General features: G+C 40.0%; 1 protein-coding gene across 1 annotated transcript in view; it reads right to left on the bottom strand.

Annotated features, from left to right (window-relative positions):
• Positions 1–20,867, bottom strand: part of LOC126088103 (beta-hexosaminidase subunit beta-like) — a 127,607-nt gene that overhangs the window by 2,372 nt on the left and 104,368 nt on the right. Inside the window, exon 8 of the mRNA XM_049906199.1 lies at positions 8,999–9,169. Within this exon, the coding sequence (XP_049762156.1) occupies positions 8,999–9,169 (171 nt within the window). The remainder of the gene's footprint in view (positions 1–8,998; positions 9,170–20,867) is intronic.

Here is a 20,867-nt window from a genome sequence, read left to right as displayed (position 1 = left end):
CCATTATGCATGCAGCAGTATATGGTCTAACATGTAACAAATCAAAATATATAGTGACTCAATTGCAAAGTATTCAAGTTTTGAACAGTACTTCGTTTAATATAGAAGTATCACAGTAAGTATGTGGTCAGACATTATAACACTAACAAATGAGGCCATGAGATGCATGAGAATCAATTTAATTTTATTTATTTATTTATTTATTTGCTGAATAGTTTCTTTAGAATCTTATTAGACAGACTGCAGTGCAGCCAGCATGTGCACGCCTTCATTCCTGAAGTGTATACGGCTTGGACAGAGCATGTTTCGCTTGTAACACATGAAGTGCACAGTTCAGTAAGCGATAGGCAACTGAGCTGCCTGCCCATATTGGAAAAGAAAGGTGAATTTGCCCAGCATCGAGAACAAGAATGTGTTTCTGTTCAAGGGCCAAGTTATCTTGTGTGACCTCCAACTCTTAAGGTCTTGGGCTGCAGGATTTACCTTGGCATCATCATTGGAGCCTTTTGAAAGAGTAAGCTCTGTGCCAGCACTGGGTTTCACCATCTTTCTTTTGGTTTACCCATTTGCTCAGAATGGTATAAATAGGAAACTGCACAGGCACTCATCACAGTCATTCGTATGGTATAACTATAGCTCAGAATAGATTTCTGCTCAACACAGCGCAGAAAATGAGTGGCAGATCTCTCTCTCTCTCTCTCTCTCTCTCTCTCTCTCTCTGTCTCTCTGTCTCTCTGTCTCCCCCCCCCTCTCTCTCTCTCTCTCTCACACACACACACACACACACACACACACACACACACACACACTTCAGCAGGGGTGTGGGGCAAGGACAGGAAAGGATAGCAGGGTGGAGATGGATGAAGATGCTGCAGTGCTGCTTGTGTGAGTGTCTAGAGGCATTTTGACGATAGGATCATGGGCTGCTAGGTGCAACATTAAGCAACTGTTGGATGGGGGGAGGAAAGAGGGTGAGGGGAAGGAGATGCAGCAAATGGTAAAAGGCTATGCAGGTGTCCTGGGATGAGGGTGCAGGGATGGGGAAAGGAGATGGGGAAGAAGGTGTGTGAGAGGCTGGATTGGAGTGGGAGCAGGAAAGGGTATGAGGCAGGTGGAAGATGGGGGGAGAGTTCCCACCTGTACAATTCAGAACATTGTGTGTCGGTGGGAAGAATCCAGATGGTGAGACTGTGAAGCAGCCTTTGAAGTCAAGCACACAGTGTTGTGCTCCATGCTCAGCAACTGGGTGGCCCAGATGTCTGTCACCCACAATTTGGCGGTGACCGTTCATGCATACAGACAGCTCATTAGTGGTCATGCCCACAAAGAATGGCACTCAGTGGTACACTGTGTGACTCCTTATGCATGTTGCCCAGCATCTGATGAGGCAGGAAATGTCTGTGATAGGGCTGTAGTGGGTGGAAATGGGAGGGTGTATGGGACATCTTTTTCAGGTGTATGGGCCTTGGGGCTAGGAGTTGGGAACAAGAGTGGAATAGGGATGGACAAGGATATTGCGTAGGTTGAGTGGGCAGTGGAATACCACTGTGGGGGTGGAGAGAGTAGTGATGAGGACATTTCTCATTTCAGAGCACAATGAGAGGTACTAAAAACCCTGGTGGAGAACATAATTCAGCTGCTCCAGTCCTAGATGGTTTCAAGTAACCACTATTACCTGTTCCATCAAACGCATTTCCTGCCCCCACAGATAGAAATAACTGTGAAAGGAGCCATTTGGTCTACCAACTTGGTTGCAACCACTATGTGGCATGGTACATGGACACAAACAAGCTGTTTGGCTGTCTGTACAATGGGCCACAGCCGAACTGTGGCCAAGAGACAACTTGACCACTTAATCGCTGAGCATGCCATGCAACACTGACTTCAATGACTTCATCACAGCCCAAGCAATATGGATTCATCCCAACAACTAAAGCTTTTCTGCATTGCACAGGTGGCAACTCTCCTTGCAACATACTCACTGGTCTCAAGCTTTGCTAACCCCCATATTCCACCTGCATTGTGCCCTACCTTGCTCCCACTCCACTTCAACATCACACACACCTGTCATCCCAGCATATCTACAGAGTCCTTTCCCCTTCTCTCTTCCCCCCCCCCCCTCACATCCCCTCAACACGGCCTCCCAATGCTGCATCTAGCAGACCACTACGCTGTCCTTGCCATGCCCCACACCATATCCCACACACACTGCTACAGCATTTCCTCACCCCTTTGCCCTGCTATCCCTCCAACTCCAACTCTTACTCCTCATGTAAAATGTGCAGAATTATTGTTTAGAACAACATTTGGAAGTGTGTGCCATAGAACTGTCTTTGAATAACTCCCATAAATCAATAACTTTATCTTGGAACTCTTCCATTTGGCCCATGTTTGCATAGAAAAACATCAATATGGGAATTGTGAGTCTGCCTTGATGCAAAACACTTTGTTATCTGTTTACTTATTTATTTATCTGTTTACTAATTTATTCCCCCATAACCAGTTTTGGTAACAAATATTGCTGTCATCAGTGATTTCTTTAACACTATAAAACATTCAGATATTAGCACAGTTATACAAACACAGTAACACATTCTTACATTTTTACTGTTTGTTTTTTGAAATATAGTTTACTGTGGATACTTCCATACAACCTTACTGTTACGGTATTTTTTAAGAATTTTCGTCGCTGTTAGCAGCATATTTTCTGTGCTTTTTCTGTTGCCGTTTTTTCTCAGTGTACATCATGTCATCTGCAACTGCGTGGGTGGCTGTTAGTAAACAAATACTAATAGGTGAACTTACTTATGTCAGTGTTATACACTTGAGGTTGCAGTAGTGTTGTAGAATACAGTTTTGGTGTGCACAGAGCTGTTACTTAGTTATTCGTGTATTCACATTCGTTGGACGCATTGCGAAAGTTCTGTTTTCCTGTGGATAGAATCAGTTACATGCCGTCCAATGAACATGAGTACAAGAATAACTAAGTAACAGCCTAGAACACACCATAACCATATTTCACAACACTACCGCAACCCCAAGCGTATAACACAGACATACGTAAGTTCACCTCTTTGTATTTGTTTACTAACAGCTGCTCACACAGTTGCACTGAGAAAAAAAAACAGCAACAGAAAACACACAGAAAATATGCTGTGAACAGTGACAACTATTCTTAAAAACATGCCATAATATACAGTAAATAAGGTAGTATGGAAGAATACACAGAAAACTATATTTAAAAAAATTAACAGTAAAAATATTATAATGTGTTACTGTATATATGCTATTTTCTGCATGTTTTAGATTTAAAGAACCTGTTGTAACCGTGACCGTTCTGGTTGTGGGGTTGCCACGAAGAAAAGAGCGGCGGGACCCGCGGAGTGGCCCGCGAACAACAACGCAAATGGGAGAGGACAGACATAAACAATGAAGGACCTTTTGAAAAACAACAACATAGAAACAACAGTCACAAGAACCTAACTAATCAACCACGTCCACTCATACATGGAACAAGAACGTAAATTCGCACTCTGAGTCAAGATGTCGATAGGTGCACGCCAAGGTTAGACTGACTGGCGGAGTGAGAGGCAGGTGCTTAAATACGTGATTGAGGATGATGCTATTGGCCGCTGAGACCGTGTGTTCCACCATGGCACCCTCACATTAAACGTGGACCAGGAGGTGCATACGGCCATGGCTTAGAGCGCGATGGTGCAAAGACCTCTAGGGGTCTTCGACGTCCATGCCATCTGGCGCAGATTCAAGAACTGCGGCATGCGGTACCAGAGAACCCACTGATGATGGCAATATTTGCCACCAAAACTAGTTTGGGGGAATCAGTAGTTACAGTGCACAGAGCACACTCAGGGAACTTTAGTCTCATTTTGAAGAAGTTAGCTCTCTTAATATACTTATTCAAACACAAAAGAGATGTGATAGTGCTTGGGGACTTCAATGTAAACTTTCTAACAAATTTTGGAGACAGATCAGAACTAGAAAATCTGATGTCCGCATATTATCTTGCTTCCCTACTGGAATAACTTTATGTACAAGCAGACCGACTGATAATATATCTATACACAAGACCAAAATATGTGATACAACTAACAGTAAAGCCTTGAATGGTCTCTCTGGCCAAGATGGACAAGGACTCACTATAAATAGTGCAAGTATCTATGAGAATGATAGTGGTCCCAATTGGTAAATAGCTAGGACAATTAATGATGAAACCATTCAGACTTTTAAATCACATCTCCAAGCCACAGACTAGATACCTGTGTATAATTTAGAAAATGTGAATTCAAAGTACAATGTTTTCAGTAACGAAGCAGCACTGATATTTGAAAGTACCTTCACAAGAAATACATTTAAGACCCAAACCACAAAACATACCAATAAGTCCTGGATAATCATCGGTATTAAGATTTCATGCAAAAAGAAACGAGAGCTGCACATCACCACAAAAAATTCAGATGACAACCACCAACTAAATCACTATAAAAATACTGTAAAATACTAAGTAAAGTTATTCAGAAGTCAAAAGTTTATATCTGTGCTCCAAAATTAATAAATCTAGTAAAAAAATGAACAGTATGGGAAGTGGTAAGGAGTGAGACTGGTGCCTTGTCCCAGTACACCCCAAAACATTGTTCCCAGTAATGAAGGTAGACAAGTAGAAAATCAACAGACTGCATCAAAAATGAGCACTTTTTAAGCATTGATAAGAAAACAAGACACAATGGTTCCCTAGAAGAGGCCTTAAAAAAATACTGAAAGATCATTTCCCAAATTCTATAGAGAAGATAGGCAAAGTGCCTATAACACTACAGGAAGTAAGAAAAATCATTATTTCTTTAAAAAGCAAACATTCAACTGATGTCAATATCTTCAGCAAACTGCTAAAATGCCTGCTGCAATCTGTTCAGTGAAGTCCTAGTTCATACAGGGTGGAGAAAAATTGTGTCACAAAATTTTAACCCTGGATAGCTGATGCCAGTAGGAACCAAAATTACTACAGTTGTGCAGGTCAACATTGCACAATTTTTAAACTACAGAAACTTGGCACCACGTGCTTCGATCGACTGTGGGATTGCCCTGTTGTTGGATGCTCTGGACAACGCATGACCGCGAATGCTTTGCCTGCTGGAGATTGTGAAGTATACAAGGAGGCCCACACGCTCAGTGGTAGCACGCCAGCCTTCCATTCTGGGGTCTGGGGGCAAATCTGCCAGGGTCCCACAACACATCCAATGTAGTTTCATGATAAGATGTACCGGGAACAAACCCATCAATAGCTGTTAGTTCATGTACAGAAAGTCTTTTACAAATTGTGTATGCCCTGAAAAGGGCCTTTTTTGTAGCCAGGACATTGTGTAGCTAAAGCAGGTGCTCGAACTGGTGACCCTCTGATGCAGCACAAGCTTGGTAACGTCGAACCGTGTTTTGCCAAACTCTTTCAAAGATTCCTGACCTTGCCCTAATGTGATTGGTGGCATGTTGAGTGCAATCCATTAATTCCTCTTTGTTTCTAGGTGGTTCGCATCTGGTTGCGTGAACTAGAACCTTGAAGGAACAGGAAAAAGTCCCGTGGCGTGAGGTCTGGTGATCGCAGGTGCCATTTCATACAAGCACCTCTGCCAATTACCCAGCCATCTAAGAGTTCATTTAAATATCCATGCACAACATGACTGTTATGTGCGGGCGTCCCATCATGCTGCAACCACATGCATAGCAGTATGTCCAGGGGAACATCTTCCAGCAAGCTGGGTAGAGTTTCTTGCAAAAAGTGAAGATAATTTGCCCCGGTAAGTTGCAGAGGTACACAGACCGGCCCAGTCAGATGGTCACCCACAATGCCTGTCCAAATGTTGAGCAAAAATCGTTCCTGGTGTCCGTGGATGTACTTGACATGATGGTTTCCCCTTTCCCAGTAATGAACGTTTTGAGTGTTGTAAAGGCCATCCCAATGGAAGAAGCACTCATCGGTAAACAACACAATGGCGGAGAAGTCAGGATCTTGTACAACACGTTGCAGAAACCACCAGCAAAACCTTAGCTTGTGTTGATAGTCCACCACAGGACTTAGGTCTTTAAGAAGGTGGAAACAAAGTGGATGCTGGCCATCATCCTTCAAAACCTCCCAGACTAACCAATGAGTGACCCCCATGTCATGTCCAACCACTTGAGTACTCGTTGTAGGTGCAACCTCAAAGTGCTCAAGAACAGTTCCTTCAAATGCAGCATCCCGTCGTGTTTGAGGTCTTCCAGCATCACCATGATATTCTGCTAATGAGCCTGTTTCACCAACTGACTGGTGAATTGCTGTAAAAGTTTGTGGGTGTAGGTGGCATCTTGGTGGGTACCGTTCCTCATACAACCATTGAGCTTCATACACATTACCGTCCACATTACCATCCTGTACATGCAATGCCTCTCTAAAACAAGATATCTAAAGAAGAATTCTATAGCAGAAATAGCTAAGATTATTTACCATGTATTATTGTGTATCTTGCTACCTTGATTAGGTAAATTGGTGATCCGTAAGTCAATATGATGGTCACTTTTATTCTGTAAAAAATTGTTTATTATTATTATTATTATTTTCAATCTTTGTTTATTGTCCTGATGGAAAGCAATGTAATAATGAACTAAATGTTTCGACTCATTTCACATCCACGAGCTATCACGAAAAAATGGATCTATGGAATACGTATTGCAATTAAAAAACATTGCTTCTGCACCCCCTGACCCCCCTCCCCCACAACTACCCACTCCAGCTGAGATGTATGATGTCAGTGCCCAGAGATGACAGTGGCTCTGTGTGTGTGTGTGTGTGTGTGTGTGTGTGTGTGTGTGTGTGTGTGTGTGAGGGGGGGGGTTGTGTTTGTGTTTATATTTATATTTTACATTTGTAAATTTGTGTGGCCTTTTTTTAATGTGAAAGACTTTGTCCAATACTGTAGTCTACTTCTAAACATGCCTGTCTGCTGCTCAACTCCTCTTCTATGTGGCGAGTAGCAATCTACACTAGATTCTCGCTAATATGGCCATTCCTGGCGCATATCGGTGCCAGATTAGTGTAAGTGCCGCATTATTGAGAGTCTGAAATTTACTTTATTCATTTATTTTTGTTTTTTATTTATTTTGAAAACATAGGGCATATAGTGTACTTTACTTTATTAAACCGAAGGATACATTTTTAAAACATAGAGGATATGCTTTATTAAATCCAAAAATACATTAATTTTCAAAGAAAACTTAGTCCTTGAGTGCGTACTGTACACATTATACAGTTGTATCACTCACTATGAAACATGTCCCTAATTTTTAACTGTCGCAATGATGATAAGCAACGATGGCATGCTTTATCATGCAACAACTTTACAAGCATTACATCTGTACTGCATGTATCTGAGTGTTGCATAATGTACTCCAGGAAGACATCGGCAGCTTCAGCACCAGCATTGTAAAAATGCTTCTTACTCTCTCCTCCTGTGTCTTCTTCATCACTTTCATCATTACTTTCTTGCATGCTTTTGATTATTTCTTCATCTGTTCAAGTTTGGTCCATATCACAATTTTCCTCATTCAACCACTTAGTACATCTTCACCATCAATTTCTTCTCCTCCTAAAAGGTTGTGGAACATGTAAGTGTACAAAGTAATTGATAATTTCGAATTGACTGGCTCATCGCAGTCACTCAATACTGGATCTAACTCAGCATCGACGGATGGCCACAACTTGCTCCAGCTCTTCGTTATGGTAACACTCTCCACTTTATCCCATGCTTCAGCTGCTTGGAAAACAACATCATGTATGTTAATTGCTTTCCACACCTTCAGCATAGTCTCGATAGAGTAGTTTTCACTTACGTTCAGCAAGACAGTGAGAAGTGAATGTCGATAATGATGTTTAATTGATTCGAAAATTCCCTGGTCCATGGGCTGAATTAGGGCTGTCATACTGGGTGGGAGAAAGAGTGCTTGTATACCATCGAACCTTGGAGAAACACCTGAAGGATGACTGGGAGCATTGTCAATTGTTGTTTGTTAAATGTGGCTGCTTTTTCCTTTATAATCAGGCCACTGACTGGAATTCCTTTACTGTGTTGTTGTATGAACCATCTATGAACAGCTACGTCCAGTTCTTCATTCTCACTCTTTCGCATAACCTTCCGTTTTCCCAACTCACTGTCCATTTGTGTTGAGTACTGTCGAATAATATCTTCTCTCTTTTTGATGTCATAAATAGTTGCTCATCCAACACTGAACTCAACAGCAATGGCTTTCTGTGAAGAACCTCGATTTAACTTATCTAAAATTTCGAGTTTCTGCTTGAGGTCTAGCGTAACGTGTTTCCTTTTAGAAGACAAGATTCCAAACTGTAAAGAAAGTTACAATTTCAAATACAGTACATAAAGCTTGTTTAACTAAGCATTGTTGTGCACGATAATTCATTGTGCACTTGTTTTTGGATGTGCGCCACATTACTGAGAGGCTGGACTACTGACAGCCAAATTCCCAGAAGTCCAGTGTATCTTGCTTCATTTTTTTTTCCATTCCAGATTTTCTGTTGTTTGATGTAACTAAAAACATGATGTACTGAACTGGGAGAAAGAATGTGTGGGAAACACTGGTGTAAGTTTCCCAAACACTCATGAGAACTGTCACAACAAAATCATTTTTTGCAGGGAAGCTTTGATTTAGGCTACAAGGCTTGCTTGGTTGGCTCCATTATATGTAAGTATATGGATTAAAGTCTGGCCCAGCACACTATTCAGGAAGTTTCAACGGATGTATTTCTTTGAAATGTTTCTTGCACCACTCTGTGTAAAGATTTCTTTGCAAGTCATTGTCAATTTACTGACATAAGAAAAATTATATATGGATGCTACATTCTACATTGTACATGTCATGAAACTGTTTGCTTTGATAATTATGTGACTGAGAAAGTCTAGAAGAATTCTTGTGAATACCACAGCTGAAGTTTACTTACTTCTGCCCACATTGCAGCCTCCCCACCAATCACCAAATCATATTGGGATTCATTGTATGGAGAGAAATCCAGTGGCTCACACTCATAATATTTCTGCCAGTCTCCACCAGTGCTGAGATGGTCCAGATACCAGCACTCCGACAGTATTGTGTAGTGACCAGCAGCAGTTACCTAAAAAACATAAAAAAATAAAAGAAAGAACATGTTGATACAAATTAATATCATCACCTCCTAATCAAGTTCAACATCCATAGTTTCAAAATGTCTTAAATTAATTATAGGCAATGGTGTGTTGCCAGCTTAGGTGAATGTCACACACTAACTTAGGGAAAAAAAGGCCTGAGAATTTTATGTAAATCTGTGAAACATGAAAGAGAAAATGGAAGAGAATGTTGAGAAATGTGTAACTACTGCTGTGTTAAAAGATGACCTAAATAATGTACTGTGAAAAACATTTATCTGAAAATCAATTGGGCAGTTAAAGGAGAAAGGGAAAACAAATGTTTGATTAGTCCTGGTCTGGCACACAAGTTTTATTCTGCCAGGAAATTTAATATCACTACAATAGGACACAGTTTAAGTCACGAATTTTTGGAACCAGTTACTACAAGCACTGAGATGAACAATATGTGAGACACGTTCATAGAAGTTCTGGTAGCATTCATATAGTTAATCTCTTTTTATATATGTGCAGGGAAACCCTGTTTTTACACTTCTCAAATATTTCATAAAAATGGTGTAAGATGCGTGAAAATGTAAAATGAGGGAAATAATGTTTTAAGCTATAAAAGTGATGTATAGGTTACCCTTTGCATTTTTACACTTTATGAATGATATCCATACATAATAGGTATCAAAATACTAGTCAGAAACTTTATTAGCTGATAGAGGTTTATTGTGTAATAAAAACTGCTGATGTCACTGGAACTGGCAACTGCCTGGGAAATAGAAACATCTGACTCAATTTCATACATAATAACCAATGTTATTGGAAAGCCTGCAGCTGTCATTCATTATTTAAATAATGAAACACTGCAACAGTTACGTATTTTCCCATGCATAGCACAATATGTTTTCAGAATTTTTTCTCATTGTCAAGTGCAAATATTTGCATAAGTATTTTGTGTGGTGTTTGCACATGTGTTGTTCTGCATCTCTTGCACTGTAGTCATCTTTTTGAGTCTAGCAAGTACTGTGCCTCCTCAGCTAGGCAGAAAACCACACATGTGAGCTATCACTCTCACTGTTTGTATAACATCACAAAAATACATACACAAATACTGCACTTGACAACGAGAATAAATTTTCAAAACACATTTTGTTCAATATGAAAAAATATGTAACTGGTGCTGTGTTTAAGCCAAAAACAGTTGAGCAACAGAAAGTGAGTGAAGGTGCCAACTAGCGCAGTAAGTGGCCAAACAATGAAACACGCAAAATAGGCAATGTTTGTGATTGGTCATGATTTTTAATGAACCTACTTATACTCCCATCAGTCACCAAGTAGAGCTTGGAATCGGCAGGAGATATGGCACAAATTGTTCCAACTTTTACCCATTTACTGGTTCAAATGCACTGAGTGGAAGGCCACGGGGCTCAAAAACTTAACCATGTAGCGTTTGTAAATACTACTTGATAGCCAACGCCATTCCAGCATCATTTTAAGCCAGTTTTTTTCTCTGCCAACATTTTTTCATAATGTGTAAATCTTGGGAAAATTATATGTTGATGCAAAATTGGGTGTGAATTAACACTATAGGCATAGGTAATTTGACAGAAGTGATAAAAAAAAGTCTTAAACAGTGGGAAAATATTAAATATGGGAAAGCTCTCCACCAACTCATTGGGAGGGTGGAGAATGCACTTCACTTACAAGGAATAGGCCTCTGCATCTTCCTGGAAATCTAGAGGGCCTTCAGTAACATAACCTTTGATTCCATGGTAAAGGCAGCCAAGCTGCATGACCTAGGAACCACTACATGTAGGTGGACCAGGGCCATGCTTAGGGGAAGGAAAGTAGAGGCTACCATGGTGAATGAAAAGAGTTTGCCCACAAGGAGTAGTTCTGTCCCCTTTATTGTGGAATCTAGTAGTGAACAAACTCATTAAGGAACTAAATTCCAGCCAATGCTTTTGTCAAGGATACACAGATGACCTTGTCACAGTAATACTTCACAAATTTACTTACACAGGTAGAAACATGGCACAAGGCACATTGGACATTGTGCAAGACTGGTGCATTAAATAGGATCTAAGGGTAATCCTAAGAAGACTGTTGTGGTGCCATTCATGAAGAGGCATATCCAAGTTGGAATCGAAAGCTCTTCAATGAAACTCTACCTGTGAAGAGGATAGTGAAATATCTAGAGATAACCTTAGATGAGAAACTAACATGTACCCCTCACATTAAGAGCACCTGCTCCAAGGTGAAAGGTACTCTAGTGAGTACCAGAAGGGCTTGTGGTAAAGCTGGGACCTAAGCCCCAGAGGTATGCACTGGATATACACCACTGTGGTTAGACCTAGGATTTCCACAGGACCATAGTGTGGTGGAAGAAGGCAGAACAGCAGGTTGCAGCTAAGGAGCTTGATAAGGTGCAGAGACTGGCTTGCTTAGTCATAACAGGTGGAATTAGCATCTCACCAACTGCTGGGATGGAAGCCATGCGGGACCTGCCTCCACTACACCTTTGGGTCAAGATGGAGGCAGCAGCTGAGGCATACAGACTCAAAACTGGTAAAAATTGGATCACATTGGGACATCCAGAACCACACACTAAGATAGTGAGTGAGGTAAATATAGGAACGGCTGGGGAAATGCCGGCCGACTATATAACAACTCCCAACTGCTTCAACAAGCCTTACAATATAATAATTGGAAGCAGGGAGCAATGGGAAAAAACAGTTCGACACTGTACGGGGGACATTGTTTGGTTCACCGATGGGTCGAAATCAGACCAAGGCATTGGAGCAGAGGTGTACGGAGTTCAGCCACGACTAGAGGGCATCATCTCTCTAGGAAAACTGACCTTGCTATTCCAAGCTCAAATTACTGCAATCAGGGCATGTGTGGAGGAGAATATGCATAGGTGCTACAAGGACCATAGCATCTACATCTATTCAGACAGCCAGGCAGCCCTGAAATCACTGGCAGCTCCTGCAACAAGATCCAAGATTGTTGCAGAATGCCACAGGGCTGTGGTGCAGCTAGGGGGAAGCAATAGGGTAAACCTAGTGTGGGTCCCTGGCCACTCAGGGATCTGTGGCAATGAACAAGCTGACAGATTGGCCAGGTTGGGGGCAACGACTCCATTTATTGGCCCGGAACATATCCTGACATCACCAAGGCTATGATCAAACTAGAACTACAGAGGAAACAGCACGTAGAATATTGGACCATGGTCCATAAACAAAAACATGGTAAGGTAATGATGCCTAAGCCATGTTTTAAAAGAAGCTCTGTAATCCTGGGATTGAACAGGAAAGAGATTAAACTCATCATTGTACCGATTGCTGGCCATGGTAATTTAAAAAAACACCTACACACAACGGGTATAATGGAAGAAGATCCTAAATGTAGGATCTGTGATGAGGGTGAAGAAACTGTATCACACCTAATCTGCAAAAGCATGGCATTGGAGAGCAAAAGATACAGATCCTTTGGGACAACTAGACCTGAAGAAATTGTGCCTAACAAAAAACTGGTAAAGGGACTCCTTGTACTATTTAAGGGCATTGGTTGGCTTTACTAGATATACAGGGAGAGATACCACACAATAAACACTGTTTCAGTGTGAGCAGTGGTGAGTTAGACCAAAGCTGTTTTAGCTTCCCTGTCAAAATCAAATCACATATGGGAATGTAAAAGTGGGGTTATACTGTATCTCCAGAAAAATCTGCTTCATGCACTTCCTGTAGTAGACACAGGTAATATTCTGCACATTTCTGATACGCTCACAAGCAAAAAATCAACAGGATTAGATGGAATTTTTGTTAGTGAGATAATTTGACCACTAAAGAAACTGCATTCTTAAAGGTGTATTCAACCGACAAGTTGAGACTAACTGTAGACAAACTGTCACACAAAAGGGCGGAAAGAAAGACACATTCAGAACTGTATGTACCTGAAAATTTACAAGAGAAAAATGCTCTAGATTAAGCCTTAGTATCAGGAGACAATGTGTGTGTGTGTGTGTGTGTGTGTGTGTGTGTGTGTGTGTGTTTTGTAGTCTTGTTGTTGTTGGAATGTGTGAGGGTTTTCTACTTCTGAAGAGGGACTTTGCCCAAAAGCTGAAATCTTTCTAGAATTCTTTTTTACTGTGCCTGTCTGGAACCCAATGCCTTCTCTGTGAGGTGAATAGCAATCTGTCCTTTTCATATTATTATTATTATCTTCTTTCCTTTCTCAGACCTTAGGTCTGGTTAAAAATGGAACGTGACGCGGACCTTGATCAAGCGTGACTTCCTTTTAACTGTATGGTGTATGTTACATTGTATTTAGGAACTTTCAGGTTATTGAACATGTATCAATAATTACGGATTTCTGTAGTTGTATATATACGTTTGGATGTAGCTGCATTCCATTGATGTACTGGTGGATATTGTGTGGTATGACTCCTGTAGTTGATAGTATAATCGGTATAATGTCAACTTTATCCTGGTGCCACATGTCCTTGACTTCCTCAGCCAGTTGGATGTATTTTTCAATTTTTTCTCCTGTTTTCTTCTGTATATTTGTTGTATTGGGTATGGATATTTCGATTAGTTGTGTTAATTTCTTCTTTTTATTGGTGAGTATGATGTCAGGTTTGTTATGTGGTGTTGTTTTATCTGTTATAATGGTTCTATTCCAGTATAATTTGTATTCCTCATTCTCCAGTACATTTTGTGGTTTATACTTGTATGTGGGAACATGTTTTATTAGTTTATGTTTTATGGCAAGTTGTTGATGTATTATTTTTGCTACATTGTCATGTCTTCTGGGGTATTCTGTATTTGCTAGTATTGTACATCCACTTGTGAGGTGATCTACTGTTTCTATTTGTTGTTTGCAAAGTCTGCATTTATCTGTTGTGGCATTGGGATCTTTAATAATATGCTTGCTGTAATATCTGGTGTTTATTGTTTGATCCTGTATTGCAATCATGAATCCTTCCGTCTCACTGTATATATTGCCTTTTCTTAGCCATGTGTTGGATGCGTCTTGATCGATGTGTGGCTGTGTTAGATGATACGGTTGCTTGCCATGTAGTGTTTTCTTTTTCCAATTTACTTTCTTCGCATCTGTTGATGTTATGTGATCTAAAGGGTTATAGAAGTGGTTATGAAATTACAGTGGTGTAGCCGATGTATTTATATGAGTGATTGCTTTGTGTATTTTGCTAGTTTCTGCTCGTTCTAGAAAGAATTTTCTTAAATTGTCTACCTGTCCATAATGTAGGTTTTTTATGTCGATGAATCCCCTTCCTCCTTCCTTTCTGCTTAATGTGAATCTTTCTGTTGCTGAATGTATGTGATGTATTCTATATTTGTGGCATTGTGATCATGTAAGTGTATTGAGTGCTTCTAGGTCTGTGTTACTCCATTTCACTACTCCAAATGAGTAGGTCAATATTGGCAATTCTGTTTTCAGTATTTTTGTTAGCCTTTGTCTATATTTTTCTTTTAGTTCTTGTTTAATATTTGTATTATCTATTCCTATTTTTTGTCTGTATCCTCGATATTTATAGGCATCTGTTTTTTCCATCGCTTCTATGCAGTCACTGTGGTTATTCAATATGTAATCTTCTTGTTTAGTGTGCTTTCCCTTGACTATGCTATTTTTCTTACATTTGTCTGTTCCAAAAGCCATATTTATATCATTGCTGAATACTTCTGTTATCTTCAGTAATTGGTTGAGTTGTTGATTGGTTGCTGCCAGTAGTTTTAGATCATCCATGTATAGCAAATGTGTGATTTTGTGTGGGTATGTTCCAGTAATATTATATCCATAATTTGTATTATTTAGCAAGTTGGATAGTGGGTTCAGAGCAAGGCAGAACCAGAAAGGACTTAATGAGTCTCCTTGGTATATTCCACGCTTAATCTGTATTGGCTGTGATATTATCTGAATTTGTTTGGATAATAAGTGTGGTTTTCCAGTTTTTCATTACTATGTTTAGGAACTGTATCAATTTAGGATCTACTTTGTATATTTCCAATATCTGTAGTAACCATGAGTGGGGTACACTATCAAAAGCTTTTTGGTAATCAATGTATGCATAGTGTAGAGACCTTTGTTTAGTTTTAGCTTGATATGTCACCTCTGTATCTATTATCAGTTGCTCTTTACATCCTCGTGCTCCTTTGCAGCAGCCTTTCTGTTCTTCATTTATAATTTTGTTCTGTGTTGTATGTGTCTTTAATTTCTGTGTAATGACTTAAGTTAATATTTTGTAGATTGTTGGTAGGCATGTTATGGGGTGATATTTAGCTGGGTTTGCTGTGTCTGCTTGATCTTTTGGTTTCAGATAGGTTATTCCATGTGTAAGTGTATCAGGGAATGTGTATGGGTCTGCAATGTAACTGTTAAATAATTTAGTTAGTTGTGAATGTGTTGAGGTGAACCTCTTTAGCCAGAAATTTGCTATTTTATCATTTCCAAGGGCTTTCCAATTGTGCGTAGAATTAATTGCTCGGGTGACTTCATGTTGCAAAATTATCACTTCAGGCATTTGTGGTATCATCTTGTATGAGTCTGTTTCTGCTTGTATCCACCGTGCATGCCTGTTATGTTGTACCGGGTTTGACCATATGTTGCTCCAGAAGTGTTCCATGTCTGTTATGTTTGGTGGATTGTCTATTTTAATGTGTGTGTTATCTATTCCTCCCCCCATGAACCATGGACCTTGCCGTTGGTGGGGAGGCTTGCGTGCCTCAGCGATACAGATGGCCGTACCGTAGGTGCAACCACAACGGAGGGGTATCTGTTGAGAGGCCAGACAAACATGTGGTTCCTGAAGAGGGGCAGCAGCCTTTTCAGTAGTTGCAGGGGCAACAGTCTGGATGATTGACTGATCTGGCCTTGTAACATTAACCAAAACGGCCTTGCTGTGCTGGTACTGCGAACGGCTGAAAGCAAGGGGAAACTACAGCCGTAATTTTTCCCGAGGACATGCAGCTCTACTGTATGATTAAATGATGATGGCGTCCTCTTGGGTAAAATATTCCGGAGGTAAAATAGTCCCCCATTCGGATCTCCGGGCGGGGACTACTCAGGAGGACGTCGTTATCAGGAGAAAGAAAACTGGCGTTCTACGGATCGGAGCGTGGAATGTCAGATCCCTTAATCGGGCAGGTAGGTTAGAGAATTTAAAAAGGGAAATGGATAGGTTAAAGTTAGATATAGTGGGAATTAGTGAAGTTCGGTGGCAGGAGGAACAAGACTTTTGGTCAGATGATTACAGGGTTATAAATACAAAATCAAATAGGGGTAATGCAGGAGTAGGTTTAATAATGAATAAAAAAATAGGAGTGCGGGTTAGCTACTACAAACAGCATAGTGAACGCATTATTGTGGCCAAGATAGACACAAAGCCCATGCCTACTACAGTAGTACAAGTTTATATGCCAACTACCTCTGCAGATGATGAAGAAATAGACGAAATGTATGACGAGATAAAAGAAATTATTCAGGTAGTGAAGGGAGACGAAAATTTAATAGTCATGGGTGACTGGAATTCGTCAGTAGGAAAAGGGAGAGAAGGAAACATAGTAGGTGAATATGGATTGGGGGGAAGGAATGAAAGAGGAAGCCGCCTTGTAGAATTTTGCACAGAGCATAACAATCATAGCCAACACTTGGTTCAAGAATCATAAAAGAAGGTTGTATACCTGGAAGAATCCTGGAGATACTAATAGGTATCAGATAGATTATATAATGGTAAGACAGAGATTTAGGAACCAGGTTTTAAATTGTAAGACATTTCCTGGGGCAGATGTGGATTCTGACCACAATCTGTTGGTTATGAACTGCAGATTGAAACTGAAGAAACTGCAAAAAGGTGGGAATTTAAGGAGATGGGACCTGGATAAACTGAAAGAACCAGAGGTTGTAGAGAGTTTCAGGGAGAGCATTAGGGAACAATTGACAGGAATGGGGGAAAGAAATACAGTAGAAGAAGAATGGGTAGCTCTGAGGGATGAAGTAGTGAAGGCAGCAGAGGATCAAGTAGGTAAAAAGACGAGGGCTAATAGAAATCCTTGGGTAACAGAAGAAATATTGAATTTAATTGATGAAAGGAGAAAATATAAAAATGCAGTAAATGAAGCAGGCAAAAAGGAATACAAACGTCTCAAAAATGATATCGACAGGAAGTGCAAAATGGCTAAGCAGGAATGGCTAGAGGACAAATGTAAGGATGTAGAGGCTTGTCTCACTAGGGGTAAGATAGATACTGCCTACAGGAAAATTAAAGAGACCTTTGGAGAGAAGAGAACCACTTGTATGAATATCAAGAGCTCAGATGGCAACCCAGTTCTAAGCAAAGAAGGGAAGGCAGAAAGGTGGAAGGAGTATATAGAGGGTTTATACAAGGGCGATGTACTTGAGGACAATATTATGGAAATGGAAGAGGATGTAGATGAAGACGAAATGGGAGATAAGATACTGCGTGAAGAGTTTGAAAGAGCACTGAAAGACCTGAGTCGAAACAAGGCCCCGGGAGTAGACAACATTCCATTTGAACTACTGATGGCCTCGGGAGAGCCAGTCATGACAAAACTCTACCATCTGGTGAGCACGATGTATGAGACAGGCGAAATACCCTCAGACTTCAAGAAGAATATAATAATTCCAATCCCAAAGAAAGCAGGTGTTGACAGATGTGAAAATTACCGAACTATCAGTTTAATAAGTCACAGCTGCAAAATACTAACGCGAATTCTTTACAGACGAATGGAAAAACTGGTAGAAGCCGACCTCGGGGAAGATCAGTTTGGATTCCGTAGAAATGTTGGAACACGTGAGGCAATACTGACCTTACGACTTATCTTAGAAAAAAGATTAAGAAAAGGCAAACCTACGTTTCTAGCATTTGTAGACTTAGAGAAAGCTTTTGACAATGTTAACTGGAATACCCTCTTTCAAATTCTGAAGGTGGCAGGGGTAAAATACAGGGAGCGAAAGGCTATTTACAGTTTGTACAGAAACCAGATGGCAGTTATAAGAGTCGAGGGGCATGAAAGGGAAGCAGTGGTTGGGAAAGGAGTAAGACAGGGTTGTAGCCTCTCCCCGATGTTATTCAATCTGTATATTGAGCAAGCAGTAAAGGAAACAAAAGAAAAATTCGGAGTAGGTATTAAAATTCATGGAGAAGAAGTAAAAACTTTGAGGTTCGCCGATGACATTGTAATTCTGTCAGAGACAGCAAAGGACTTGGAAGAGCAGTTGAACGGAATGGACAGTGTCTTGAAAGGAGGATATAAGATGAACATCAACAAAAGCAAAACGAGGATAATGGAATGTAGTCGAATTAAGTCGGGTGATGCTGAGGGAATTAGATTAGGAAATGAGACACTTAAAGTAGTAAAGGAGTTTTGCTATTTAGGGAGTAAAATAACCGATGATGGTCGAAGTAGAGAGGATATAAAATGTAGACTGGCAATGGCAAGGAAAGCGTTTCTCAAGAAGAGGAATTTGTTAACATCGAGTATAGATTTAAGTGTCAGGAAGTCGTTTCTGAAAGTATTTGTATGGAGTGTAGCCATGTATGGAAGTGAAACATGGACGATAACTAGTTTGGACAAGAAGAGAATAGAAGCTTTCGAAATGTGGTGCTACAGAAGAATGCTGAAGATAAGGTGGGTAGATCACATAACTAATGAGGAGGTATTGAATAGGATTGGGGAGAAGAGAAGTTTGTGGCACAACTTGACTAGAAGAAGGGATCGGTTGGTAGGACATGTTTTGAGGCATCAAGGGATCACAAATTTAGCATTGGAGGGCAGTGTGGAGGGTAAAAATCGTAGAGGGAGACCAAGAGATGAATACACTAAGCAGATTCAGAAGGATGTAGGTTGCAGTAGATACTGGGAGATGAAGGAGCTTGCACAGGATAGAGTAGCATGGAGAGCTGCATCAAACCAGTCTCAGGACTGAAGACCACAACAACAACAACAATGTTATCTATTGTCTGGTAAAATTTCTTTTGGTTTGTGTTGAATGTTTGGTTTTGTTTCCTTCTATTTTCACTTTTTTTGTATCTTCTAAGTCGTTTGGCCAATGCTTGTAATTTCTCCTTCTTTTCATCTAATTGCTCTATTGCTTCTTGTTGTGAGATTTTACCTAACCTTTTTCGTTTTTTGTCTGATATTTCATTTCTTATAAATTGTGTTAGCTGTCCGATGTCTTTTCTCAGTTTTTCTATTCTGATCTGTAGCCTGTGTTGCCATGCTGGTTTTGTGGGTTTCTTCTGTGTGTTGGTTGGTTCTGATGTCTGCCTAGTGTGTATATTTAGTGTAGTGAGTGCTCCTATATAAACCAGTAGTTTTAACTCTTCCATAGTTGTGTTTTCATTTATTTTGTAGTGTATGATTGAGTTGATAGTTTTTATTGTTGTTTTGACTTGTGGGTTATTTGGCAGTCTATGCAAGAATGGTCTAATGTTTGTATTTGTGTCTTTGTATTCTATATATCTCAGCTGAAATTTCTCTTCTATATCTAATATGTGTGTCACTTTGTGTTCTATTTGTGCTTGTTCTGCTGGCTGTCTTAAGATTTCGTTTTCCTCTGATTGTTTAATTGATGCGTGTTGGTCTTTGTTTGTTTGCTCTGGGATGTTTGAGTCCTTTACTGGGATGTTTGAGTCCATTACTGCATTTTCTTCTTCTTCTAATTGCACATTATTTTGTTCCAGTATTTGTTGTTTGATGTTTTCTAGTTCTGACTGGGGTATCCTGTTATTTTTTATTATTACACGGATCTGATCAGCTAGTCGTTGTTCTGTTAAAAATTTTAATTTTGGGTATCTGGTAATAAATGTTGTGTATACTTGTGATCTGTATCCAGTTGTGTTGGTTCCTAGATTTGTTGCTTGGTAATAACAGAACATGAGGTGTCGATTAACTTCATCTAACCATCTCATCCTCTGTCTTTGTTTTCCTTCTAGGGTGGTTGCAGGAAGCATATCCTGCAAAACACCTCTATTTGGATTTAAATCATTTTCCAGTTGGCTAGCAGTGTCGTTACCATTGTGGGCGGGCATAGGGTTCAAGCGTTGTCCCCGACCATGACGGCGCTTGTCCGAGGCTTCTTTAGTTCTGTCCTGAACCAAGTAATCACACTAAAAGGGGGGGTTAGCCCCATTAGTGGTTTGTTCTTTTCGCCGCCTTTTACGACTGGCAGAACATACCGGAGGCCTATTCTTTTCCTGGGCCTCCACAGGGTTTATTATTATTATTATTATTATTATTATTGCTATTATTATTGCTTCCCTTTCTTAATGTCTACCTAGATCATACCACATCCCCAAAGGTTGGTGTCTATGGAATAGACAGACAGACAGAATGAATGAATGAATATTAAAGGATTATTGCCTGTTCCTTCCACAACCATATGTTTTGGTAGTAATTTGTATAGATAAGCCTTTGTTTGTGTGAAGAATCATGGACAGATAATTACAGATCTCAGTCACCTTTCTGCTCTGTCTGATTATTCTTTGTAATTGAAATCTCAGTAACATAGAAATCTGAAGCCTCAAAATTAAAATACTTCTTAGTTTTTTGTTCTAATTATACTTTGAAAATAAAGTACATTTCACACTCATTTTACTAATTATCAATAATTTTTTTACACAGAACAAATGTATGTTATTAACTCCATACCACAAGA

This window comes from Schistocerca cancellata, chromosome 6, assembly GCF_023864275.1.
Source record: "Schistocerca cancellata isolate TAMUIC-IGC-003103 chromosome 6, iqSchCanc2.1, whole genome shotgun sequence".
NCBI classification, from domain to species: domain Eukaryota; kingdom Metazoa; phylum Arthropoda; class Insecta; order Orthoptera; family Acrididae; genus Schistocerca; species Schistocerca cancellata.
Note: the sequence above shows the minus strand (reverse complement) of the source record. Positions and strands in the feature narration are given on the sequence as shown.